This window comes from Scyliorhinus canicula, chromosome 13 (genome assembly GCF_902713615.1).
Source record: "Scyliorhinus canicula chromosome 13, sScyCan1.1, whole genome shotgun sequence".
Taxonomy (NCBI): Eukaryota; Metazoa; Chordata; class Chondrichthyes; order Carcharhiniformes; family Scyliorhinidae; genus Scyliorhinus; species Scyliorhinus canicula.
In genome coordinates, this window is record NC_052158.1 from 51,863,667 (window position 1) to 51,891,477 (window position 27,811).

The 27,811-nt window shown below is 46.2% G+C and overlaps 1 protein-coding gene across 1 annotated transcript in view; it reads right to left on the reverse strand.

Annotated features, from left to right (window-relative positions):
- The window catches only part of LOC119975603 (antigen peptide transporter 2-like), a 117,990-nt gene that overhangs the window by 67,026 nt on the left and 23,153 nt on the right, over positions 1-27,811 (reverse strand). Inside the window, 4 exon segments of the mRNA XM_038815390.1 lie at positions 16,054-16,140; positions 19,252-19,456; positions 25,512-25,641; positions 25,937-26,048. Coding sequence (XP_038671318.1) covers positions 16,054-16,140; positions 19,252-19,456; positions 25,512-25,641; positions 25,937-26,048 — 534 coding nt within the window.

A 27,811-nucleotide genomic window follows, 5' to 3' on the forward strand; every position in this document is an offset into this window, starting at 1 on the left:
CTAGGGATGGATGTTTAAATACTCTAGGTCATGTTGGCATAAGGAAGGGGGAGGTTTTGGGTATTCTAAAAGGCATTAAGGTGGACAAGTCCCCAGGACCGGATGGGATCTATCCCAGGTTACTGAGGGAAGCGAGGGACGAAATAGCTGGGGCCTTAACAGATATCTTTGCAGCATCTTTGAGCACAGGTGAGGTCCCAGAGGACTGGAGAATTGCTAATGTTGTCCCTTTGTTTAAGAAGGGTAGCAGGGATAATCCATGGAATTATAGACCTGTGAGCTTGACATCAGTGGTAGGCAAACTGTTGGAGAAGATACTGAGGGATAGGATCTATTCACATTTGGAAGAAAATAGACTTATCAGTGATACGCAGCATGGTTTTGTACAGGGAAGGTCATGTCTTACAAACCTAATAGCCTTTAGGGCAGCATGGTAGCATTGTGGATAGCACAATCGCTTCACAGCTCCAGGGTCCCAGGTTCGATTCCCCGCTGGGTCACTGTCTGTGCGGAGTCTGCACATCCTCCCCGTGTGTGCGTGGGTTTCCTCCGGGTACTTCGGTTTCCTCCCACAGTCCAAAGATGTGGAGGTTAGGTGGATTGGCCATGCTAATTTGCCCTTAGTGTCCAAAATTGCCCTTAGTATTGGGTAGGGTTACTGGGTTGTGGGGATAGGGTGGCAGTGTTGACCTTGGGTAGGATGCTCTTTCCTATAGCTGGTGCAGACTCGATGGGCCGAATGGCCTCCTTCTGCACTGTAAATTATATGTAATATAATTCTTTGAGGAAGTGACAAAGTTAATTGATGAGGGAAGGGCTTGTAGTGTCAATACATGGACTTCAGTAAAGCATTTGATAAAGTTTCCCATGGCAGGTTGATGGAAAAGTGAAGTCGTATGGGGTTCAGGGTGTACTAGCTAGATGGATAAAGAACTGGCTGGGCAACAGGAGACAGAGAGTAGTGGTGGAAGGGAGTGTCTCAAAATGGAGAAAGGTGGTGTTCCACAGGGATCCTTGCTCGGACCATTGTTGTTTGTGATATATATAGATGATCTGGACGAAGGTGTAAGTGGTCTGATGAGCAAGTTTGTAGATGATACTAAGATTGGTGGAGTTGCAGATAGCGAGGAGGACTGTCAGAGAATACAGCAAAATATAGATAGATTGGAAAGTTGGACAGAGAAATGGCAGATGGAGTTTAATCCAGGCAAATGCGTGGTGATGCATTTTGGAAGATCTAACTCAAGAGCGGACTATATGGTCAATGGAAGAGTCCTGGGGAAAATTGATGTGCAGAGAGATCTGGGAGTTCAGGTCCATTGTACCCTGAAGGTGGCAACGCAGGTTGATAGTGGTCAAGAAGGCATACAGCATACAGCCTTCATCGGACGGGGTATTGAGTACAAGAGTCAGCAGGTCATGTTACAGTTGTATAGGACTTTGGTTCGGCCACATTTGGAATACTGCGTGCAGTTCTGGTCGCCACATTACCAGAAGGATGTGGATGCTTTAGAGAGGGTGCAGAGGAGGTTCACCAGGATGTTGCCTGGTATGGAGGGTGCTAGCTATGAAGAAAGGTTGAGTAGATTAGGATTGTTTTCGTTGGAAAGATGGAGGTTGAGGGGGGGACCTGATTGAGGTCTACAAAATTATGAGAGGTATGGACAGGGTGGATAGCAACAAGCTTTTTCCAAGAGTGGGGGTGTCAATTACAAGGGGTCACGATTTCAAGGTGAGAGGGGGAAAGGTTAAGAGAGGTGTGCGTGGAAAGTTTTTTACGCAGAGGCTGGTGGGTGCCTGGAACGCTTTGCCAGCAGAGGTGGTAGAGGCGGGCACGATAGCATCATTTAAGATGCATCTGGACAGATATATGAATGGGCGGGAACAGAGGGAAGGAGATCCTTGGAAAATAGGCAACAGGTTTAGATAAAGGATCTGGATCGGCGCAGGCTGGGAGGGCCGAAGGGCCTGTTCCTGTGCTGCAATTTTCTTTGTTCTAGGCATGTAGGCCTTTCCAGATAAGGGGAAGTGGCGCTGGTTAGTCTACTTCTCGATTCAAACTCTAATGTCCTGGGGGAAATGGTGATTGACACTTAATAGACACAAGTTTCAGTCAGGTCTTGATTCTTTGCACAATACAGAGAGGCTGTGTACTTGTCTGTGTCCAAGTTGACCACAATTCCCATGGGCCTTTGCAGGTGGCCATTTTAGATGACTACATTCCACCCCCTTGATCCTGAAGGCCAAGCCTGGTGGATCACAATATTGATCCATATCTGTCTTGTTGGTTGGGTCATCCTTCAGGTTAATAAAGGTCCTACTCTGCTCTGTCCGAAAGTTATTGCACAATCTCACCTCATTCATTGTTACATGCATTCATTAAATCAATTCGCTACTAATGGCTTTCATTCCTAAAGTTGGATTCATATTAAATTAAATTCATATAAAACAGTTGGTTTCTAACTAAACTTTCAAAACTACACTAATGCTACTGCGTCTATATAACAAACTTATTTACAGCATAAAGATTTAAAACAGCAGCACCACATTCCTTCTTATCCTATTTCATCAGTACAGAGGCACAAATGGCCCATTTTAGCAGCAGCTGTTACAGTTGATTGGAAGTTGTACATTCTTATGACAGCTTTATTGAAACCCAAAGAAGGGGGCTCGAACTGTATATATAGGGGGCGGGAGGCTTTTGCCTTCCATTTATGGAGTTGGAGTGTGAGGATGACAGTATATATTATCGCAATCAGGAGGAGGGTCTCTGTTATGCATGAGAGTGGGTTCCATTGTGCAATGTGTTCCTACCAGGTGGGGGTTTCGGTCTCGATCTCTAACGGTTGCTGGGTGGTATCCTGACTGGAGGTGGTCTGTTGTGTGGTGGCATTTGTGACTGGCTTATGTCCGACTCTGATTATAAGTGTTACCAAGTTACCTTTAGTGGTGTACCGGGGCAATTTTGTCTGATTCTGAACGTGTTCCCTGTAATTCTTTTTAAACATCCAATTTCGGGACACCCTTCATTAGCGAGTTCCCACCAATCTCCTTTCCCAGTTGTGCTAATGTAACATTCTGATGTTGTCCCATTGGGCTTTCGATATATGGTTCTTTCTTTATTGCACCCAAATAGGATGCTTCTGTTGGGCTTTACCCAGCGTATTCCTCCTCACATTCCCCTGCATTGGGGGTTTATACCACAAGCCGCCGGGCTGTGGAGACTCTTTGGTGTTTTGCGCTCGGAGTCCAGTGAGTCCAGTGATGATCAATGGGAGGAACAGGTCTCTTAAGATTCATCCCGCGGTGTTTCTGTTCTCTGTGTAATCCCAGGGTATCAAGCATAGTGTCATGTTATTATCGTTGGTTAATATCTGTGTGTATTAGTCTTTCTCGGTGCCTATATGCCAGTGGGAGGGCCAGTGAGCCACCTTGCCCCGCCCCTGACTACCCAAAGGCCACTGACAGCATGGGAGACCCCCACTTTCCACTCTGCTTGGTCCACCTTTGAGTGGACCAGTACTAAACAGCATCCGGCTGGGATCTCCCTGGGGAGGCCGGTCGATGCCGGGAGCCAGATCGTGGCGCCTCATGATTTCTGTGTATTTCTCACAAGGCATACAGGCTGTCAGGAAGCCCGGGGGAGGCCTCACCCGGCAGCGACTGGCCACGTCCCGCTCCTGTTCAGGCGCATTGCCCAATTGAACCTCATTGAGCAGTGATGCGACCATCAATTCACTCAGAGACTCGACTTGAAGTAAACAGTGGTTTTAATCAGGTTCCAACTTTGCCTGCCTGCGGCTGGTACATTACTGAAGGCAGTCCCGCAGGTCAGCTGCTCTTATACTTTCTATAAGGGGTCGCGCCCATACATGCTCCACATCTCCCCCTGTGGGTGAAGCCACACAGTGGCCCATTGATGGAGCCCACAGGGTTAATGGCATGGCATAATGCACACAGTATACTGGTGAATTACTAGTGCTTATACATTCACCACAAGCAGAAAGGCTGTACAACTGGAAACCTATTTCTGAATATTGGTGAGGTCATTGCAAAAACACGAAAATGAATTTAGGTGGGAATTCCCCACACTTTTCACAGGCTTGGTTAAGCTGTAGCACTGGAAAGGCCCCGGGGATTTCCAGTGAGTGTCTCTCTCTCTCTCTCAGAGTGAGGGTTTAATGCTGATCATTCGTACCCTGTCTCACTTCCCAGTTTGAACTCTCCCTCCTTCCCTGTTCTCTCTCTGTCCCTGACCTGCTCCCACTTTCTGCTTATTCACCACCTCTCCTCTTCCTGACTAATATTCCCTGGAATTTCCCCTGTGTTAAACAGATTTGATTTTCTCTCCCATTCTCCACATTCAAACACACAAACTCTACCAAGCAGAATATTTCAAAAACACCAATCTGGCTGCCCTGTGCCATTTCATCATGTGTTACTGGGTAGATTAGACTGAGACAGGTTAGTTATATTCTGGGACTCTGAGCCCACAGCCTGTTTCACAATGTCAGTGTGAGAGCGGAGAAAGAAAGAGTTGCATTGCTGCAACACCTTGCTCATCCTCACAACCTGCTTGCGCTCAACAAGGTCCCACAGGCAGTGGTGTGATAACTATAGCCTGTTTCTGTGCTGGGACACTGAGAAACATCCACCACTCTTTGGATAATCGAATGGGATTTCTGATGTCCACCTGACAGGTTGGTTTGGAGTCCAATCAAAAAGCTGCATTTTAAACAATGCAGTGCTGCCCTGGTACAGTGATGGCAGCTCATCACATGATGTGCTCAAAGCCCTGTAAACATGTACAATCCACTGACTCAAACACAAGATGGGCGGCACGGTGGCACACTGGTTAGCACTGCTGCATCACAGCTCCAGGGACCCGGGTTCAAGTCTGGCCTCGGGTGATTCTCTGTATGGAGTTTGCAGTTTCTCCCCGTGTGTGCGTGGGTTTCCTCCGGGCGCTCCGGTTTCCTCACACAGTCCAAAAGTGTACAGGTGGGCTGGCCAAGCTAAATTGCCCTCTGTGTTCAAAACAAAAGGTTAGGTGGGGTTCTGGGTTATGGGGATAGGGTGGAAGGATTGCTTAAGTAGGGTGCGCTTTCCAAGGGTGGGTGCAGACTCGATGGGCCGAATGGCCTCCTGCACTGTAAATTCTGATTGTAAAAAACCCTCCCTCTGACCCCCACAGATTCTGTACATTTGCGGGGACCACCCCTGCTCTAGTCTCTCTCAGGGCTTGCAGTTACCATGTACAGGAAACTGAACTGGGCTATCCATATAAATACTCTGCAAGAGCAAGTCAAAGGTTAGGAATCATGCAGCAAGTAATTTGCATCCCTTTAAAATAATTAATTCCTGATTGAGACCGTCGTTGGCGGGGCAAACATTTACTGCCCATCCTTAATTGAAGTGAGTGATTTGGTTGTCCATTTCAGAGGACATTGCTGTGGGTCTGAAGACACATGAAGGCCAGACCACGTCAGGATGGCAGATTTCATTCCTGAAGGGCATGAGTGAACCAGATGGGGTTTTACAACAATCGACAATTAATTGAATTCAACTTCCACCATTTGCTGTGGTGGGTTTCAAACCCAGGTCCCCTGAATATTACTGGATTATCAATCCAGTGACAATATCACTAAGCCACTGCCTCTCCCCAAAGCCTGTCCACCACCTGCAAAGCACAAGTCAGGAGTGTGATAGACTTGTCTTCTTTTAATAACCCTAATAACAGCTTATGGTCCGTCACTATGGTAAATTTCCGCCCGTACAGATACTGGTGAAATTTTTTTACTGCAAATATCACCGCCAGTCCTTCCTTCTCGATTTGGGCGTACTTCCTTTCAGCCACCGCCAAGATCCTCAAAGCCTAGGCTATTGGCCGTTCTTCCCCATTCCTTCCTCTATGGGCTAAGACGGCTCCTACCCCGTAGGGGGATGCATCACAAGTGACCACCAACTCCTTCCTTGGGTCATAATGCTCTAGGACATTTTCGGATGACAGCTGTTCCTTAATGTCCCTAAATGCTCGGTTTTGGCGGGCGGACCATTTCCATTCTTGCCCCTTTTTTAGTAGCTGGTGGAGGGGTTCTAGGATGGATGCCCTATTTTCAATAAATTTGCCATAATAGGTTATCAACCCTAGAAATGTCATAACTCCTGGACCGTGGTGGGAGCTGGGGCTTCTTTTATTGCCCTTACTCTCTTCTAATGGATGTAAGTCTGACTCGTCTACTTTATATCCCAGGTACGTCACTTGTGGGGCCAAAAAACACATTTTTCTCTTTTAAGCCATACGCCTGCCTTTGCGAAATGCCTGAGCACTTCCTCCAGGTTCCTTAAGTGTTCCCTGTTTGTCCTACCTGTGATTAAGACATCGTCCAAATAAATCGCCACCTGCGGTAGTACCTGCAGAATATTTTCCATTGTACGCTGGAATATAGCGCAGGCTGATGACACTCCAAAAGGTAGCCTAGTATAACGAAAAAGGCCCTTCAGGGTGTTGATTGTAGCGAACTTCTGGGAGCCCTTGTCCAGTTTTAACTGCAGGTAGGCGTGGCTCATGTCCAGTTTCGTGAACAAAACCCACCTGCCAATTTGGCATATAGGTCGTCTATTTCGTGATTGGGTATTTGTCCAGCAGTGCGTATTTGTTGACTGTCTGTTTGAAATCTCCACAGAGAGGTATTGAGCCGTCTGGCTTCAAAATTGGTACCACCGGCGCTGCCCATTCCGAGAACTGTACTGGTCTGATAATGCCGTCGCACCGTAACCTTTCTATTTCGACCTCTACTTTCTTCCTTAATGCAAAAGGTACCGGCCTGGCCTTACAAAATTTCAGACGAACTTCTGGGTCCACGTGCAAAGTTGCTTTGGCGCCTAAGATTTCCCCCAAACCTTCTTGGAAGACCTCCGGGTATTTTTGGAGTACTCCACTCAACTGCCCGCTTCCACTCTGGAAAATCTTCATCCAATCTAATTTTAGGTCTTTCAGCCAGTTCCGTCCAATTAAGCTCGGTCCAGAGCCCTCTACTATTGTCAACGGTAATCTGAGCAATTGTTTCTCATATTCCACAGGTATATGAGTCGTGCCTAGAACTTCCAGGGGTTCCCCCGTGTAGGTTTTAAGTTTCGTCGATGTTTTTGTTAGGGTTAGTGGCTGGAGTCCATCTTTGATTTTTTTTAATGCTGCCACTCCCATTACTGATACGGCCACCCCGTGTCTATTTCCATTATTGTCGGCCGACCGTTCACCCGTGGGGTAATCTTAATGTGTTCTGCTTTCTTCGTCGCAATATTATATAATTGTTCCCCTTCGGAGGAGGATGGGGCGTCTAGGTTGTGTACTTCCCTGCGTCCCCATCTGCTATTCCTCTTTTGCCACCTCCTTCTAGGGTTTCTGTCGCTGTTACCCCACTCTGTCTGGTGCCAGAAACGGTCCATCTCTGTTGGGGGAGCCTCAGCCGGTACTTCCCTCTGTCTCCAGTTTGTCCTGGTAGACTTGGGGGCAGTTCTGGGGTTTTCCTTTGGCCCTCTATTTCTCAGGCTTTTCCTGAGAGCGGCTATCTGGTAGCTGGACCCATTGTGGTAGTCCCTCTCACAGGTATCTACCTCCATTGGCGTGTCCTGTAGTTCCTGCGCCCCAATTGCTGCCTTTTCTAGGGACAGTGCGAGCTGTAACGCCTGCCTGCAGTCTAGCTGTGTTTCCGCCAACAGGCGCTTCTGTATTGTGAGGTTATTTATACCACACACTAACCGGTCCGGAAGCATTTCATTTAGCATTGGGCCGAACTCACATTTTTCCGCCAGCCTTCTCATGCGGGTCAAGAAATTTGTGACTGACTCCCTGTCTTCCCACTTCGCTGTGTAGAATCTGTACCTACGCAAAATGAGGGGTGGTTTTGGGTCGTAGTGCTCTTTCACCAATTCCATTAATTCTTGGAAAGGTTTCGTGTCCGGCGCATCGGGATAAGTTAGACTACGTATAATGGCGAAAGCTGAGGGTCCGCACGCCGACAGCAGGATAACCCATTTCCTTTCGTCCGTAGTTATATCAGTGGCCCGGAAGAAGTAACACATTCTCTCCACATACTGGGACCAGTATAGTCGGATCGAATGCATCTAACCTCCGAAAAAACGGCATTTTTGAAATAGCAAGGCTTACCCTCCGAGTGCGGCAGCTGGTCTCGGCAAAGTTCTTTGTTTACCTCGTCGCCACTGTAGTAATCCACAGGAGGCAGGAGTCCCGCCACCACACCAATATTTATTTCCAATGGGGTTGGAAAACAGTGCTGCTAGCATTCCAGTCAACTAAAGACTGGTTCACAAAGCCTACACAGGTGCTTATATGGGCCCCCTCAATGAGCTATCATTCAGGGAGCTCATGCTCCAATTGGCCAACCAATAATGCTAATTGGAGGTCATTACAATGTACTAACAGTTTAGACTGGTCAGGATAGGCATAGGTCTTCAGTTTAATCTAACATAGTGTCGACCACAGTGAAAGTATGTTCAACAGTTCCTAGCTTAATAAAATAGTGTTGCACTATTTCCAGTGTTGGTAGCCTGTATGTGTTACTGCTGAGGTAAATGCCGTCTCCACAGATCCAGAGTACCCAACACATCAATAGCCTTTGCAGTATCCAGTGCCTTCAGCCGTTTCTTGATATCACGTGGAGTGAATCGAATCAGCTGAAGACTGACATCTATGATTCTGGGAATCTCTGGAGGAAACCGAGATGGATCATCCACTCGGCACTTCTGGCTGAAGATTGTTGCGAATGCCTCAGCCTTATCTTTGCACTTACATGTTGGGTGCCTCCGGCATTGAGAATGGGGATATTTGTGGAGCCTCCTCCTCAAATTATTTTTTTAATTGTCCACCACCATTCAATTGGATGTGACAGGATTGCAGAGCTTAAATCTGATCCGTTGGTTTTGGGATTGCTAAACTCTGTCTGTTACTTGCTGTTTATGTTGTTTAGCATGCAAGGAGTCCTATGTTGTAGCTTCACCAGGATGACACTTCATTTTTTGGGTATGCCTGGTCTTGCTCCTGGCATGCCCTCCTGCACTCTTCATTGAACCACGGAAGGTGGCCCATATGTTGTGCCATGAGGTTGCAGATTAAATTCAATTCTGCTGCTGTTGATGACCCACAGCACCTCATGGATGTCCAGTCTTGAGTTGCTAGATCTGATCGAAATCTATCCCATTTAGAGAACTTTACAGAGTTGACAGGGCTAGGTTTTCTGTTGCTGTTTCTGGTCTCTCCAGTTTCATCCTTGTGGTAGTCGGTTTTAGGGACCCCTAAAACAGGTTGATGCTGTCAGACCCTTGGTGTGGGAGGTACCTGAGACTGCTACATCATTGGTGAAGCCTGCCTGCTGGTTCCGCCCAGTAAGGCGGAGTATAAGAGCCTGTGTCTCCCCAGCTGCTACATTCTGTACCTGCGCTGCTGGGGGAAACATCTAGTCCAATAAAGCCTTCAACTGTACCCCAATCTCGCTTCAGGAGTCATTGATTGAGCATCAATCCTATATTAATGTTTCTGCACTGGTTTCATACAACTGAGTGGCTTGTTAGGTCAGTTCAGGGGGCATTCAACGATCAACCACATTGATGTTGGTCTGGAATCACATGTAGGCCAGACCAGACAAGAAGGGCAGTTTTCCTTCCCACAGGACATTAGTGAACCAGATTTATTTTTTTAAACAACAATCAATAATAGTTTTGTGGCCACTATTTAATCCCAGATTCATTGATTGAGTTTTCACAAGCTACCACGGATTTGAAACAATGTCCCCTGAGCATTAGCATGGGCCTCTGGGTCCAGTGACATTACCGTGTCATAACGTGATGCACAGTCACTGTATCGGATCTCTTCCTGTCCCCTGCGTCTGATCACAGCCACAACCCTCTGAGTTGTCAGTGTATAAGAATCTGAGTGTCAGTAAGACTACACTCTGACAGGGGGGCCTCCAGTTTTAGAATAGTTGTATAGTTGACCAAATTTATAAAGCTGTCTCATAAACATCAGGAGGAATATGAAATTGACAGACTGCACTGGAATATATCTAAGTCTGTATATGTGGATCTTTCAGCCCGTTCAGCTTCATCAACAGTTACTTTACTGCCCTCAAATTTTGCCATTTAGGCCACCATCCAGTTGGCCAAAATAGTTCCACTGGCCCTGGGCATTTCCAGTGTGTCTCTCTCTTTCAGAGTGAGGGTTTAGATAGATAGAACAGTACAGCACAGAACAGGCCCTTCGGCCCTCGATGTTGTGCCGAGCAATGATCACCCTACTTAAACCCACGTAACCCGTATACCCGTAACCCAACAATCCCCCCATTAACCTTACACTACGGGCAATTTAGCATGGCCAATCCACCTAACCCGCACATCTTTGGACTGTGGGAGGAAACCGGAGCACCCGGAGGAAACCCACGCACACACGGGGAGGACGTGCAGACTCCACACAGACAGTGACCCAGCCGGGAATCGAACCTGGGACCCTGGAGCTGTGAAGCATTGATGCTAACCACCATGCTACCGTGAGGCCCCTCTTACATAAGAACTAGGAGCAGGAGTAGGCCATCTGGCCCCTCGAGCTTACTCCGCCATTCAATGAGATCATGGCTGATCTGTTGTGGACTCAGCTCCACTTTCGGCCCGAACACCATAACCCTTAATCCCTTTAGTCTTCAAAAAATGATCTATCTTTACCTTTTAATGCTGATCTTTCTCGCCCTGTCTCATTTCCCATTTTAACATTTGGACTCTCCCTCCTCTGTTCCCTCTCTGTCCCTAACCTGCCCCTATTTTCTGTTTATTCTCCACCACTCTCTGGGATTTTCCAGTCAGCCTCTTCCTGACTAATATTTCCTGCAATTCCCCGTTTTAAACATTTGATTTTCATTCCCTTTCTGTCCAGTCTCCACATTCAAACACAAAGGGGGCGATTATCTAATATGGAGCCCGTGTTCGCGCCGTCGTGAACGCCGTCGTGTTTCATGACGCAGCAAACCAGGCCCAGATACAACCGGTTCTGTCCCCCACAGGTGGCCAGCATGGTGGTGGAGCGGTTCACGCCGCTCCAGCCTCTTTTCCCGCTGCCAAATGGGCGCCGCACCAACCTGCGCATGCACAGTTCGGCCACGCACCTGCACATGCGCGGGCGACTTCTTTGGCGTGCTGGCCCCGACTCAACATGGTGTCGGTGTTCAGGGGCCGGCCGCGCCAGAAAGTAGGCCCGGGGGGGGGGGGGGGGGGAGAGGCTGGCCGCCGACTGGTGCGCCACTATCGCGGGCCAGACCCCATCGGAGGCCCCCCCCCCCCCCGGTGAAGGAATTCCCCCCCCCCCCCACAGGCCACCCCCCAACCGTTCCTGCCGAGTTCCTGCCGCAAGTGAGGCAGCAATTCTGACCACTGTCAGTGGTTATCTAAACTGTCGGAGGCTGAACCAGACTGTTCATAACCTTGGTGTCATATGTGCAGTGGTACTGGGTAAAGGAAGGGGAATTGCACTAAGCCATGATGCTCGTTTGGAGAGTTGGTGCTGACATGATGGGCCAAATGGCTTCATTCTGTGCTGTCACAATTCTGTGATCACTAAGGCCATCTAATTCCAGCTCTCCAATGTGGCCTGACTTCGCCCCTTCTCAGGTCATCTGCTGCTGACACCTTCACTCCTGCCTTCATGCCTCTAGACTTGACTATTCTAACACACTCCTGTCTGCTCTCCCACATTCTACCCTCTGTAAACTTGAGGTTATCCAAAATTCTCACATGATCCATCTGTTCCCTGATTTACTCACGGTTAAGCAAAGTTTACAGTTTAAAATTCTTACATGAGCTTTCAAATCTCCCTGAGGCCTCTCCCCTTCTTTTCTCTATAGTTTCCTCCAGACCCACAGCCCTGTCAGATAACTGCACTTCTAATTCTGTTTCCTGAGCACCCCCAATTTTAACCACTCCACCATTGGCTGTGCCTTCAGCTGCCTGAGCTCCAACCTCTGCAATTCCCTCCCTAAACGTCTCCACCTCCCTGGAACATGATTGGTAAGACCTACTTTTGGGACCAAGTTTCTGGTCGCCTTCTGTAGCTCAATGTCAAATTTTGTTAACATTCCTGTGAAGCATCTTGGGACAATTTATTGCTTGAAAGGAGTTACATGTTACATGGGACTGTCTAAGCATGAATGTAATCCGTTCCAGTGTAACTGTGATAAATACTTACCACAGAAATCCCTAATCAACTTATTGCTTAACCGTGAAGCAGTGCTGGTCAGTGAACAAAGGGAAGATAGGGGAGCGGAACAAGACATGCATAGATTTGGATGACTTCAGGTGTACAAAGGGTAGAATGTTATAGAGCAGCCAGGAGAGTGTTGGAATAGTTGAACCCAGAGGTAACAGATGCAGGAGCCAAGGTTTCAGCAGCAGATGAGCTGGGGTGGACAATGTTGTGGAGGTGGATATGGGTGGCGTTACTGATGTCACACAACCTTTGTGATTGGGCCCTCACAATCTCTCTGCTCCTGGCTTCTCATTGATTAGAAAATATTATAATTTGTGGGTCACATTTGCCCAAGTTGCCACTTTTTCTCACCAAGCAACTTCCTGCACCATTACTGTGTAGTGGAGCTTCTTGTTTTGCCTGAGCGTGTTTGGAGAAATTAAGAAAGTTTGGAATGAGTGCAACAGTGGAACAAACAGGGGGTGTACAACAATGAGCAAAGGTTAAAGGTGTGAACCATTGCATCAGCTGGGAGGGCTGCCAACTCCAAGCTAGTTCTCCAGGTGAAGTGGCTGTGCTATTGTTTTAGAAGCTGGAATAAAACTCAGAAATACCTGGTGACTGCAGGGTAGCATTTCTGTTTGCTTGATCTGTTCTTCTGTATTGCAGCTCTGGGTTTCTTTCTGGTGAAGCTTTTACTTAATTAATTTGGATTCTCAGCATCATATTCTTTAAAGCCTGACCTCCCCACCCCTTCAAACAGCCCCTCCACTCACCCCATTACTTTTTTGTTGAACGTGACCGATAATAGACATCGATACATTTTCAGGGACTTTCCAGGACTATCTTTCAATTGTGGATATGCTGCCTCTGGTTCATGTCAGCCATGACATATTCTGACCAGCTGCTGGGTGAGACAGGGTGTGCCCATGATGTTCAATCTTGGAAATGTTTCCACCCCGTCTCTGCTTCCCTTGTTCAAAGCTATTTGCAATTTTATACTGTATTGCCGCACTGACTTCATTTATTGCTCGTTCAGAAAACGTCTGAATCAGTTCTCATGGTGAGGTTCACATCCCAAAGTATTAGTTGAGGATCAACAGTCGGGGATACCAGAAAGGGGGAAAACACATTTTAGTCAATTGTCAGTGGCTTTAAACAGGTTGTTACAATTTTTATTGTGTAATATTACTTTATGTATCACTTTCCCCATGGTAGGCTTATGCAGAAAGTAAGGAGGCATGGGATAGTGGGAAATTTGGCCAGTTGGATAACGAACTGGCTAACCAATAGAAGTCAGAGAGCGGTGGTGGATGGCAAATATTCAGCCTGGAGCCTAGTTACCAGTGGCGTACCGCAGGGATCAGTTCTGGGTCCTCTGCTGTTTGTGATTTTCATTAATGACTTGGATGAGGGAGTTGAAGGGTGGGTCAATAAATTTGCAGATGATACGATGATTGGTGGAGTTGTGGATAGTGAGGAGGGCTGTTGTCGGCTGCAAAGAGACATAGATAGGATGCAGAGCTGGGCTGAGAAGCGGCAGATGGAGTTTAACCCTGACAAGTGTGAGGTTGTCCATTTTGGAAGGACAAATATGAATGCGGAATACAGGGTTAACGGTAGGGTTCTTGGCAATGTAGAGGAGCAGAGAGATCTTGGGGTCTATGTTCATAGATCTTTGAAAGCTGCCACTCAAGTGGATAGAGCTGTGAAGAAGGGAGGGATTGAATTTAAGAGCCGTGAGGTGATGATGCAGCTGTACAAAACCTTGGTCAGGCCACATTTGAAGTACTGTGTGCAGTTCTGGTCGCCTCATTTTAGGAAGGATGTGGAAGCTTTGGAAAAGGTGCAAAGAAGATTTACCAGGATATTGCCTGGAATGGAGAGTAGGTCTTACGAGGAAAGGTTGAGGGTGCTAGGCCTTTTCTCATTAGAATGGAGAAGGATGAGGGGTGACTTGATAGAGGTTTATAAGATGATCAGGGGAATAGATAGAGTAGACAGTCAGAGACTTTTTCCCCGGGTGGAACACACCATTACAAGGGGACATAAATTTAAGGTGAATGGTGGAAGATATAGGGGGAATGTCAGAGGTAGGTTTTACCCAGAGAGTAGTGGGGGCATGGAATGCACTGACTGTGGAAGTAGTTGAGTCTTCTGACCTTAGGGACCTTCAAGCGGCTATTGGATAGGTACATGGATTAGAGTAGAATAATGGAGTGTAGATTAATTTCTTCTTAAAGGCAACACGGTAGCATTGTGGATAGCACAATTGCTTCACAGCTCCAGGGTCCCAGGTTCGATTTCGGCTTGGGTCACTGTCTGTGTGGAGTCTGCACATCCTCCCCGTATGTGTGTGGGTTTCCTCCGGTTACTCTGGTTTCCTCCTACAGTCCAAAGATGTGCAGGTTGGGTGGATTGGCCATGATAAATTGCCCTTAGTGTCCAAAATTCTATGATCTATGATTAACCTAGGACAAAAGTTCAGCACAACGTGGGCCGAAGAGCCTGTTCTGTGCTATATTTCTCTATTCTATTCTATTCTTTCCGATCATTCTTTGTGATCTTAACTGTCTTTTTTAAATATGTAAAGCCCAAGTTTGCAGGTTTTTGAATGCAAATTGTTTCTGCAATGTTTCATTGACCAACCAGTTTAAAAGAAAAATGTATTTTTTAAAAATAAATTTAGAGTACCCAATTATGTATTCCAATTAAGGGGCAATTTAGCATGGCCAATCCACCTATCCTGCACATCTTTTGGGTTGTGGGGGCGAAACCCACGCAAACACGGGAAGAATGTGCAAACTCCACACGGACAGTAACCCAGGGCCGGGATTCGAACCCGGGTCCTCAGCGCCGCAGACAACAATGCTAACCACTGTGCCACCGTGCTGCCCGAAAAATGTATTTTAATGCTTTACCCAATCACCCATATCTCAATAAAAGCAAATTACTGCAGATGCTGGAATCTTAAACGAAAGGGACAATGCTGGAAAATCTCAGCAAGTCTGGCAGCATCTGTAGGGAGAGAAAAGAGCTAACGTTTCGAGTCCAATGACTCTTGGTCAAAGACTCGAAACGTTCGCTCTTTTCTCTCCCTACAGATGCTGCCAAACTTGTTGAGATTTTCCAGCATTGTCCCACCCATATCTCAAAACACTTGACAGCTAATGAAATAATTTTTGAAATGTAGTCACTGTTGTCATGTAGGAAATGTGGCAGCCAATATGAGCATAGCAAGCTCCCATAGATAGCCATCCCTAATTGCCTTTGAACTGTGGCTTGCTAGGCTGTTTCTGAGGGAGTTTCAGTCACATTGCTGTGGGTTAAGAGTCACATGTCTGCCAGACTAGGAAAGGACAGCAGGTTTCTTTCCCTAAAGAACATGAGTGAACTAGATGGGTTTTTACAATTGACAACAGTTACCCTGGGTCTCTGGATTATTAGTCCAGTGACTATACCGCTGAACCATCACCTCACCTTTTGTGATGTTGACTGAAGTCTAACTCCCCTGTCTTTGCAATTGTTTAGGATGGGAATACTTCTGTGCAGGTACAAAATTTCTGGAGTGAGTAAACATCCACACTTTACCATCTTACTGTGAACAAAGAAAACTGTAATTGCATACTCCAATGATGTTTACAGAAGCATTATATTTATTTAAAATTTAAAATTCACAAAGGCACTTTAGGAAATCGAAAATTGAAAATCATTCACTCTCCTTCCTGATACAGTGAAATTATCTGGTAACTATTTAATTTCTGGTTTTGGTTTCGATTTGATTGAAGAGATGTCTTTTTCAGCTCATTGTGTCTCTGCAGCATACCTGTGGTGCAGATCGCCAACATCCTCCTGAGACACTTTGATCCACCCATTTTCTCTCATGTGGTACACTGTGAAACAAAACAAGGCACAGTTATTTCTCAGACTACAAAAGCAACAAATTTCAGTCCTGCAACTTTAGTTTCATGACAAACTCACAAAGAACATAGAACATTACAGCGCAGTAAAGGCCCTTCGGCCCTCGATGTTGCGCCGACCTGTGAAACCCCTCTAGGAACGTGCTGTGCAAGTGAGCACAGGTGTCATTTCAGGAATTAATATTGGTGGGAGGATTGAAAACCACAGAGCACGGATTGAAGATAATTGGCTAAAGAAATAATAGAGACATGAGAAGCTTTTTCACTCAATGAGTGGTTAGGATCTGAAAATAACTGCCTGAGAATGTGTTGGAGGTGGAGTTAAATGAAATTTCAAAAGGAAAATGATTATTATGTGAACATACGAGCAGGAGGAGGCCACTCGGCCCATTGAGTCTGCTCCACATTCAATATGACCATGGCTGATCTGATTGTAACCCCCAACCCCACGGAGCAGCATGGTGGCACAGAGTTTAGAGCTGCTGCCTCATGGCGTTGAGGATCTGGGTCGATCCCAGCCTGGGGTCACTGTCCATGTGGAGTTTGCACATTCTCCCTGTGTCTGTGTGGGTTTCACTCCCACAACCCAAAAGGATGTGCAGATTAGGTGAATTGGCCACGCTAAATTGCCCCTTAATTGGAAAAAATAAGAATTGGGTACTCTAATTTTAAAAAAAACTAACTCCAACCCCACTATGGGAGTGAAGTCGTATGGGGTTCAGGGTGTTCTAGCCTGATGGATAAAGAACTGGCTGGGCAACAGGAGACAGAGAGTAGTGGTGGAAGGGAGTGTCTCAAAATGGAGAAGGGTGATTTGTGGTGTTCCACAGGGATCCGTGCTCGGACCACTGCTGTTTGTGATCTACATAAATGATCTGGAGGAAGGAATAGGTGTTCTGATTACCAAGTTTGCAGATGATACTAAGATTGGTGGAGTTGCAGATAGCGAGGAGGACTGTCAGAGAATACAACAAAATATAGATCGATTGGAGAGTTGGGCAGAGGGAGTTCAATCCAGGCAAATGCGAGGTGATGCATTTTGGAAGATCAAATTCAAGAGCGGAGAGATCTGGGAGTTCAGGTCCATTGTACCCTGAAGGTGGCAACGCAGGTTGATAGAGTGGTCAAGAAGGCATACAGCATGCTTGCCTTCATCGGACGGGGTATTGAGTACAAGAGTTGGCAGGTCATGTTACAGTTGTATGGGACTTTGGTTCGACCACATTTGGAATACTGCGTGCAGTTCTGGTCGCCACATTACCAGAAGGATGTGGATGCCTTGGAGAGGGTGCAGAGGAGGTTCACCAGGATGTTGCCTGGTATGGAGTGTGCTAGCTATGAAGAAAGGTTGAGTAGATTAGGATTGTTTTCGTTGGAAAGACGGAAGTTGAGGGGGGCCCTGATTGAGATCTACAAAATTATGAGAGGTATGGACAGGGTGGATAGCAACAAGCTTTTCCCAAGAGTGGGGGTGTCAGTTACAAGGGGTCACGATTTCAAGGTGAGGGGGAAAGTTTAAGGGAGATGTGCGTGGAAAGTTTTTTACGCAGAGGGTGGTGGGTGCCTGGAAAGCTTTGCCAGCGGAGGTGGTAGAGGCGGGCACGATGGCATCATTTAAGAGGCATCTAGACAGGTATATGAATGGGCGGAAACAGAGGGAAGTAGACCTTGGAAAATAGGAGACAGGTTTAGATAAAGGATCTGGATCGGCGCAGGCTGGGAGGGCCAAAGGGCCTGTTCCTGTGCTGTAATTTTCTTTGTTCTTTGTTGTTCACATTCCTGCCTACTCCCAATAACCTTTCATCCCCTTGTTAATCAAGAATCTATCCAGCTCCGCCTTAAAAATATTCAAAGACTCTGCTTCTACTGTCTTTTGAGGAAGAAACTCATGACCATCGAGAGAAAAAAAAAATTCTCATATCTGTCTTAAATGGGTGACCCCTTATTTTTAAACAGTAATCCCTAGTTCTAGATTCTCCCACAAGAGGAAACATCCTCTCCACATCCTGTCAATACCCCTCAGGATGTTAAAGGTTTAAATTAAGTTGCCTCTTACTCTTCCAAACTAGAACATAGAAGAACATAGAACAGGACAGCACAGTACAGGCCCTTCGGCTCACGATGTTGTGCCGACCATTTATCCTAATTTAAGATCAACCAAACCTACACCCCTTGAATTTACTGATGGTAAAATAATTATGGTAGAATAATGGAGTGTGGATTAATTTGTTCTTGGAGTGTCCAATTAATTTTTTTTCCAATTATAGGGCACGGCCAATCCACCTAGCCTGCACATCTTTGGGTTGTGGGGGTGAAACCCACGCAGACACGGGGAGAATGTGCAAACTCCACACGGACAGTGACCCAGAGCCGGGATCGAACCTGGGACCTCAGCACCGTGAGGCATCAGGGCTAACCCACTGTGCCATCGTGCTGCCCTATAAAGATTATTATTAATCAATACTGCAACTTCACGTCCCCTTTTCTCCTTCCCTATCTTCTCTGAACACACCATAATCTTCTACATTGAGCTCCCAGTCCTCACCACTTTTTATGGCATGTTTATGTTATTGGCACTGCCTCACATTGCCAGATCGCTATTTGTACTTGTAGCTCACCAACCTTATTCAGCACACTTTGTGAGTTTGTGTACGGAATTTGTAATCCTGGGTGCGATTTTCCACACGGCCATCCCGCAGCAGAGTCAGCTCGTCTTGGCCACCAACGGTGTCTTCCAGTCCCGCCGATGTCTATAGCATTTTACGTGGCATGCGTGGCCTGTTGCTGGGGAGCGTCAGCTTTGGCAGGACCAGAGAATCCCGCTGGTGGGAAAGGCCGGACAATCCGGCATCCTATCTGTCTATCCCTAATAGTCCTCCTTAGACTGCTCCCATCTATTATAGAACGACTACTCCAGTACTGTTCAGTGCTGTCCTACCTTTGTGCCTCACCTCTACCTCTCTATGCTCATCAGCTGCAATTTATTTTTAACTTCCCCAACCAGACGTTCTCCTAGATGTACAATTCCATTAATCAATTTAGAGTTCACTATACGATAATATAATTCAGAAATATTCTGCTCACTGTTAACTGTGCCTCCAGAATAAGCATCGCGGTGGGTGGCATGGTAAATAGCACGCTGGGCCAGATTATAAGCCTCCTTCACTGTCAGATCATATTTATATCCGCTGTCCATAACACCGTATGCATATCCATAGCCTGATCCAGTGGAAAACATGCTACCAGAAAGCCTCACTCCATTATCATCCACATAGTAAAGGCCTGGACCCTGGAAAACAAATGGAGAATAAAATTACTATCGGGTGATTTTCAAACTGCTGCTCAACCAATGACCAAGTTGATCCTGGAATCAGCAGCTTTAAGCCAGCATTCCTGTGGAGGACACGTTTATTTGAAAATAAAGATTTATATTTGTGAAGTAAAACATCAGCTGGACAGACAAGTGAGAGTAAATGAACATACAAACGAGGAGCCCCTTGGGTCTGCTCCGCAATTTGATCATGGCTGATCTGATTGTAACCTCAACCACAAATTCCTGTCTACCACCGATAACCTTTCACCCCCTTCGTAATCAAGAATCTATCTAGCTCTGCCTTAAAAATATTCAGAGATTCTGTTCCACTGCCTTTTGAGGAAGAGAGTTCCAGAGACTCACCACCCTCAGAGAAAAACATTCTCTTTATCTCCGCTTTATATGATCAATCCCTTATTTTTAAACTGTGACCCCTAGTTCTAGATTAACCCACAAGAGGAAATATCCTCTCCACATCAACCCTGTCAAATATCCCTCAGGATCTTAAAGGTTTCAATCAAGTTGCCTCTTAGTTTTCTAAACTCTAGTGGACATAAACCTAACCTCTCCAACCTTCCTTCATCAGACAACCCACCCATTTCTGGTATTAGTCTAGTTTGAACTGCTTCAAAGGTATTTATATCTTTCCTTAAAAGAGTATTGTGCACAATGCTCCAGATGTGGTCACATCAATGGTCTTTCCCTCTGAGAATATGGAGAAAGAGCATGTGAGTGACATGTCTCATGAAGTGCTGGCACTGGTATGATCGTCTCAGAGACCAGAAGACATAGGAACTGAATCTGGCCATTCGGCCCATTGAGTCTGTTCCGCCATTCAATCACCACGGATATTTTTCCCATCCCCATTCTCCTGCCTTCTCCCCATAACCCCTGATCCCCTTATTAATCAAGAACCTATCTATGTCTTAAAGAAATACAGTGATTTGGCCTCCACAGCCTTCTAATAATGTGGGAGTAAGGGATGTAGGATCAATCTGTAATATGGGATTGATACTGCTAATCCCACTCCCCATGGCACCTTGTCCTTTCAACACCTCTACAAGGTTGATGTGTGGGTTTACATATCAGGGAAGGATTTACAGGCTGGCCTCTTTTCTCCTGAAAAAAAAGAAGGCTGAGAGGTGAGCTAATGAAGGTCTTTGAAATTCTGAAAGGTTTTGTTAAGAGCGAATACAGAGTGTCTTTCCTCTTGTGAGATTAAGGTCTGCCAATATAAGATAGTTGTCCTGCTGGGCTGGAGGCTAGCAACGCCGTTGAGTGCTTTGGTGTGGTTCGGGGACGAGAAGGTCAAATCCACCCTGAGGTGGTCGATTGAAGAGTTCTACTGGAGATGACAGCCGTTTCTATTGTATTTCAGAGAGTTGGTCACTGTTAGAGGGGGTGGGGGAGGGAGGGTATAAAAAAAGGGGGGGAGAGAGGGACAAATTTGTGTATGGAGGGGTATTATTCCTTGGATTGAAGGGTTGTTTTGGGGCTTCTTGTGTTTGCGTCCAGTTAAGAGTTATTGTTTGGGACATCCAGTGGCGAATGTGAGCAGAGGACTCTGGATGTGAATAAGTTTCTAAAGAATGAAGTAAATGACCTGGAGAACAGGCAAAACATCTGCCTCATGGGTCTGCTGGAGGGAACGGAGGGCAATACTCCCACATAATTCATAGCCAGCATATACAGGGGCTGGTTTAGCTCACAGGGCTAATCGCTGGCTTTTAAAGCAGACCAAGCAGGCCAGCAGCACGGTTCGATTCCCGTACCAGCCTCCCCGGACAGGCGCCAGAATGTGGCGACTAGGGGCTTTTCACAGTAACTTCATTGAAGCCTACTCGTGACAATAAGCGATTTTTATTTTATTTTTTTTATTTTTTATTTAAAATGGTGCTGAAGTCCCATCCGGAGCTAGAGCGGGCTCATCGTGTGCTGCCACCAATACCTCGTGCAGAGGAACCCCTCGAGCAATGACCTTAAGGTTCCACAACTTCAAAGAAAAAGAGCAGATCCTGTGATGGGCCATGGAGCACCGTGACGTTAAATGGGGGGGGGAGGCACTCAATCTGGCTTTACCAGGACATTAGCGCTGAATTAGCAAAGAAAAGAGAAGCATTTAATGGGGCAAAATCTGCCCTATTGAAGAAGGGTATCCTGTTTGGGCTACATTTCCCGGCCCGTCTTCAAGTTTCGGTCGAGGGAAAGGATTACTTCTTTGACTCCCAAGACAACACCTTTGTAAGAAGCTGGGTTTGAATTCTGAGTAAATCTTACGTCATTGTTGTTTAAAAGTTAAATTGCTGTATGGTTGGAAGTTATATCATTGTTGTTTATTTGGCTGATTTACACTGTTATTACTGTTGAAGTGTTCCTGTTTTTTTCTCATTATGCTGGTGTTATATTTTTTGTTCTTATCGTGCGGTTGTTACCAGGGAATTGTTATAAGTGAAATTCTTGTTTTTGAATAATGTTAATGAAGTTTCTTAACTTTTATCAGGGTCGGTTGGAGAGCCTCTCAGCTGTAGCTAGAGATGGGCCGAGAGAAGGGAAGTCGTAAGTGTGGGTATTCTGCAGCTCCCACACACAAATATTCGTCAAGGGGGAGCTTAGATTTTAGTGTGAGAGAGTTTAGGTTTTATATAAATTTGATGTCTTTGTTGGGGATTGCGGGGTTAGGGGCGGATAGGGAAAGTGAGGGGGGCACGTTTGGTGGTCTGACGTTGTCCACTAATTTATACTTGACCAGAGTTAGGACCGGTACCGACCTCTGTCCTGGTGGGATTTCCTCGCCAAAGCGTTATGAAGTTTCTTGCCTGCTGAACTATGGATATAATGGCTGACCATAGTGGGAGAGGCGGTAGCGGTCCTTCTCTCCGCCTTATAAACTGGAATGTGAGGGGTTTGAATGGACCAGTGAAGCAGGCAAGGACTTTTGCCTTGAAAGGACAAGTCCCTGGTGTTGTGTTCCTACAGGAGACTTACTTGCGGTGAAGGACCATATTAGACCTTGCAAAAATTGAGTGGGACAAGTCTTTCACTCGGTCTTTAATGGTAGGACCAGAGGCACGGCAATATTAATCCACAGAAAAATACAATTTACTCCTTCCCAGATTATGGATGACCCGTATGGTTACTACATTATTGTCTGTGGTTCACTGGGGAACATTCTGTTTATTTTGGTGAATATTTATGCCCCCAGTTGGGACAACCCGAACTTCATAGACTCCCTGATGGGCGCTCTCCCCGATTCAGACTCACGTCAGATGATTCTGGGAGGAGATTTTTAAAAATTTCAAATTAAGTGGCAATGTAGCGTGGCCAATCCACCTACCCTGCAAATGTTTGGGTCGTGGGGGTGAGACCCATGCAGACATGGGGAGATGTGCAAACTCCACACGGACAGTGACCCAGAGCCGGGATCAAACCCAGGTCCTTGGCGCCATGAGGCAGCAGTGCTAACCAGTGCACCACCATGCCATCCATTCTGGGCGGTGATTTTAATTGTGTCTTGTCCCCTAAACTGGACTGCTCCATGTCCAAATCCTGGCCCCAAACTGGTATGTCTAGGACATTGACCTTTTTTGGTCTGGTTTAGCACACTGGGCTAAATCGCTGGCTTTTAAAGCAGACCAAGGCAGACCAGCAGCACGGTTCAATTCCCGTGCCAGCCTCCCCGAACAGGTGCCGGAATGTGGTGACTAGGGGCTTGTCACAGTAACTTCATTTGAAGCCTACTTGTGACAATAAGCCATTTTCATTTCATTTCATTTCATTTTTCATGGCGAGGATTGGAGGGGTTGATCCATGGCATTTTCTGCATCCAATCAGTGAAGAATTTTCTTTTGTTTTTGTATGTTCACTGCGCCTACTCCCAACTTGATTTTTTTGTTGTTGACAAGTCCCTCCTCCCCTCATTGAGAACAGCTGCATACTCAGCAATTGTCATTTCAGTCCCTGTCCCTCATTTTGTTGAATTTTGCTTTGATTTTGGCCCTCCTGAGCGCCCACCATGGAGACGAGATACCACCTTATTGTCTGATGTCAAATTTTATGAGTAATTGTCTGCTGCTATAACAGACTTTATCAAATTCAACAAAACAGAGTCAATCTCTCAGTCGACATTATGGGAAACCCTAAAGGCCGTCAGAAGGGGAAATTAACTCATATAAAGCTCACATTGTGAAAAATGAGAGGAATGATAAAGGCTGATGGACTCCATCTTGGAAGTTGACCACCAATATTCTGCTGCCCCAACGCTGGAATTACTGATTCACAGACAAAAGTTGCAACTGCAATTTGAATTGATGTCCACGAACAAAGCGGTGCATCGGCTACGATGTTCTCGGGGCACCTTGTATGATCATGGGGAGAAGGCGGCCTTCTTCTTGCGCGTCTACCCAAGAAGCAGGCAGCCTCCTGAGAAATCCTTCAGATTCGGAGCAAAGAAGGTAATCTAGTCTCAGCCCCTCTCCAGGTAAATGTTTTACCATGAGCTAATGAGTCAGAGCCTCCTCCGATACTTTAGACATGTTGAGGTTTTTAGATAGTTTACACATTCCGACGAATGAGGAAGGCAGGAAACAGGAACTGGAAGCCCCCTTAAGCTGAGAAGAAATAGAGAAATGTATCGGTCGGCTGCAGTCTGGCAAAGCCCACTGTCCTGTTCGCCTCACACGTGAATTTTATAAGAGGTTCTCAGAGCAACTATAACCTTTCATTTTGGACATGCTCAATGATTCACTGTCTTAGGGGATCATTACCCCCATCCGTCGTCCAAGCCACAATCTCAGTGTTCCTGAAAGATGGTAAGGAGTGTGGATCGTACTGACACATTTCATTCCTTAACACGGATGTTAAGATAATGAGGAACATAAGAACTAGGAGCAGGAGTAGGCCATCTGGCCCCTCGAGCCTGCTCCGCCATTCAATGAGATCATGGCTGATCTTTTGTGGACTCAGCTCCACTTTCCGGCCCGAACACCATAACCCTTAATCCCTTTATTCTTCAAAAAACTATCTATCTTTATCTTAAAAGCATTTAATGAAGGAGCCTCAACTGCTTCACTGGGCAAGGAATTCCATAGATTCACAACCCTTTGGGTGAAGAAGTTCCTCCTAAACTCAGTCCTAAATCTACTTCCCCTTATTTTGAGGCTATGCCCACGAATTCTGCTTTCACCCGCCAGTGGAAACAACCTGCCCGCATCTATCCTATCTATTCCCTTCATAATTTTAAATGTTTCTATAAGATCCCCCCTCATCCTTTTAAATTCCAACGAGTAAAGTCCCAGTCTACTCAACCTCTCCTCATAATCCAACCCCTTCAGTTCTGGGATTAACCTAGTGAATCTCCTCTGCACACCCTCCAGTGCCAGTATGTCCTTTCTCAAGTAAGGAGACCAAAACTGAACACAATACTCCAGATGTGGCCTCACTAACACCTTATACAATTGCAGCATAACCTCCCTAGTCTTAAACTCCATCCCTCTAGCAATGAGAGACAAAATTCCATTCGCCGCCTTAATCACCTGTTGCACCGACTTCTGGTGGCGGCTATGCGGAGCTAAGCCGCATGTTCGGCAGCTCCCGCTAGAAACGGACTTTTGGGCTTTTTTCAGGGTCCCCAACGGAGCTTTCTCGACGAATCCCGACGTGGGAAGGGGTCTGCAGTAGATCCCCAGGGTTCTATGGTCCGGACCAGGAGTGGGGTGAGCAGAAAAGCGGTGGCAGTGCCTCTGTAAAAGCGGGGGAAGGGAAACAAAATGACGGCCGGCGGAGCCCTCGAAGGATTGGAGGCAGTGGGCAGAGGAGCAGCAGGAGACTATTCTGCTGCTTCCAGGATCTTAAGGTGGAGCTGCTGGAGTCGCTGAAGGCTACCACCGGTAAGCTGCTGGGGACTCAGACAGCCCAGGGGGCCGCAATCCGGGATCTACAGCAGCAGGCCTCCGAAAGGGGAAGGTGGAGATGCACGAGGCGCTCCCTACTCCCTCAATTCATCCAACCCTCACTCCCTCCATCACTCACTCACCTTCTCATCCCAGCCACAGACCATGGTTCCCATTGACAGTCCCATGCCTCTATATTCTGCAACCATGTTTGCCAATAGCTTGGAGGCAGCCGACACTGAAATACGTTTCTTATTCCGCAGTTTATAAATCCTGTAAAATATGACCATCAGAACATTACTGCAAAATACTGAGCAGGTATGTACTCGTGACATTAATCTTTACATTATTCTTGACATTAGCAGCCTATGGTCATCTGGGATTATGGTGAGTTTACTTACGTCATTATTCTATCATTATGTATGTGCATGTGTGACTGTCCATGTACAATTACTGACGTGGAATATTTAATCATAATCAATAATTTAAACAATTTAAACTCTTAGTATTGTTTTTACTCTGAGATTTCCCAATAATTGAAAGGTTGATGTTCTATTGATTTTATTACCTGCACTGTTTGGCCAGCATTCTCTCCCAGTACACACAGTCCGCAGCACTGCCAGACATTGTTCCCAGCAGGTAGGGGTTAATCTCAATCACCTTCTTGAAGTCTTGGGTACCTAAAAAAAACAGTACAATTATATTTTTAACATTCTGTGGGTTCTTTAAATTACTGTGTATGTATTGTCAGATGAGAGTCCCTTTAAGAAATGGGTGTTTATCAAATCGCTGTAGTGGGTGTACCTTCAAGAAATTGGTATTTACCAAATAGCTGCAGTGATGTCAGAGTGTGGGTGGAACTGGGTTTTGGTCTGTGTCTTTTTACTTTCACTTTGAGCAAAAAGCTGGTGTGTGTCTGTATTTTAGTTTCGTTTACAGAGTTGGAGCTGCATCCAGCCAAACAAGGTGTAATTTTGATCTATTTCTGCATGTAAAGAATGCCTTCAGATCACTTGCTAATTTAAAAGTGATAACTGCTCTCAGCAGAGAATTTAAACCTGCTATCTTTGTTAAAGAGGGTATTTGTCACATGGATGTTATGAGGAAAGATTAAGGGTTACATATAGAGTACTGTATTCTTTGGGGAGAGTATTTGAGTTGATAGTTGCTAAGATGTTTACTGTGTCTTATAAAATGTTCTCTGGAGTCATAGAATAAACATTGTTTTGTTTCAAAAGTACTTTAGATCTCTGTTGCATCACACCTGTAAAGTGGGCCCTTGTGCTCCACATAACCAAAATCTATTAAAAGTTGTGGGGCGGGTGAACTCCCTGATACATTTTGGTGTTCTCTAAACCCTGGCCTATAACAGTATATGTAAATGCATCAATGAAGAGTGCAGGAGAGCATGCCAGGAGCAACACCAGGCATACCCAAAAAGGAGGTGTCAACCTGGTGAAGCTACAACACAGGACTACCTGTGTGCCAAACAGCATAAGCAGCAAGTGATAGACAGAGCTAAATGATTCCACAACCAATGCAGTCCTGCCACATCTAGCCGTGAATGGTGGTGGACTATTAAACAACTCACTGGACGGGGAGGCTCAACATATATCCCCATCCTCAATGTTGAAGGAGTTCAGCATATATGTGCAAAAGACAAGGCTGAGGCATTCGCAAAAATCTTCAGCCAGAAGTGCCGAGTGGATGATCCATTTCGGTCTCCACCAGAAGTCCCCAGCATCCCAGACGTCAGTCTTCGGCCAATATGATTCACACCACGTGATATCAAGAAATGGCTGAAGGCACTGGATACTGGAAAGGGGATGGATCTTGATAATATTCCGGCAATAGTGCTGAAGACTTGTGCTCTAGAACTTGCCGCATCCCTAGCGAAACTGTTCCAGGACAGCTACATCACTGGCATCTACCCGGCAATGTGGAAATTGCCCAGGTGTGTGTCCTGTACACAAGAAACAGGACAAATCCAACCCAGCCAATTTCCGTCCTATCACTCTACTCTCAATCATCAGGAAAGTGATGGGAGGAGTCATCAACAGTGCTATAAAGCGACACTTACTCAGCAATAACCGGATGCTCAATTTGGGTTCCGCCAGGGTAACTCAGCTCTTGACCTCATTAGCCTTGGTTCAAACATGGACAAAAAAGCTGAATGCCAGAGTGAGATGAGAGTGACTGCCCTTGATATCAAGGCAGTATTTGACCCAGTATGGCATCAAGGAGCCCGAGCTAAACTAGGGTCAATGGGAATTGGGGGGAAACTCTCCACTGTTTGGAGTGATACCTGACACAAAGGAAGATGGTTTTGGTGGTTGGAGTTTAATCATCTCATCTCCAGGACATCACTGCAGGAGTTCAACATAATAGTGTCCTCGGCCCAATCATCTTCAGATGCTTCATCAATGACCTGCCCTCCATCATA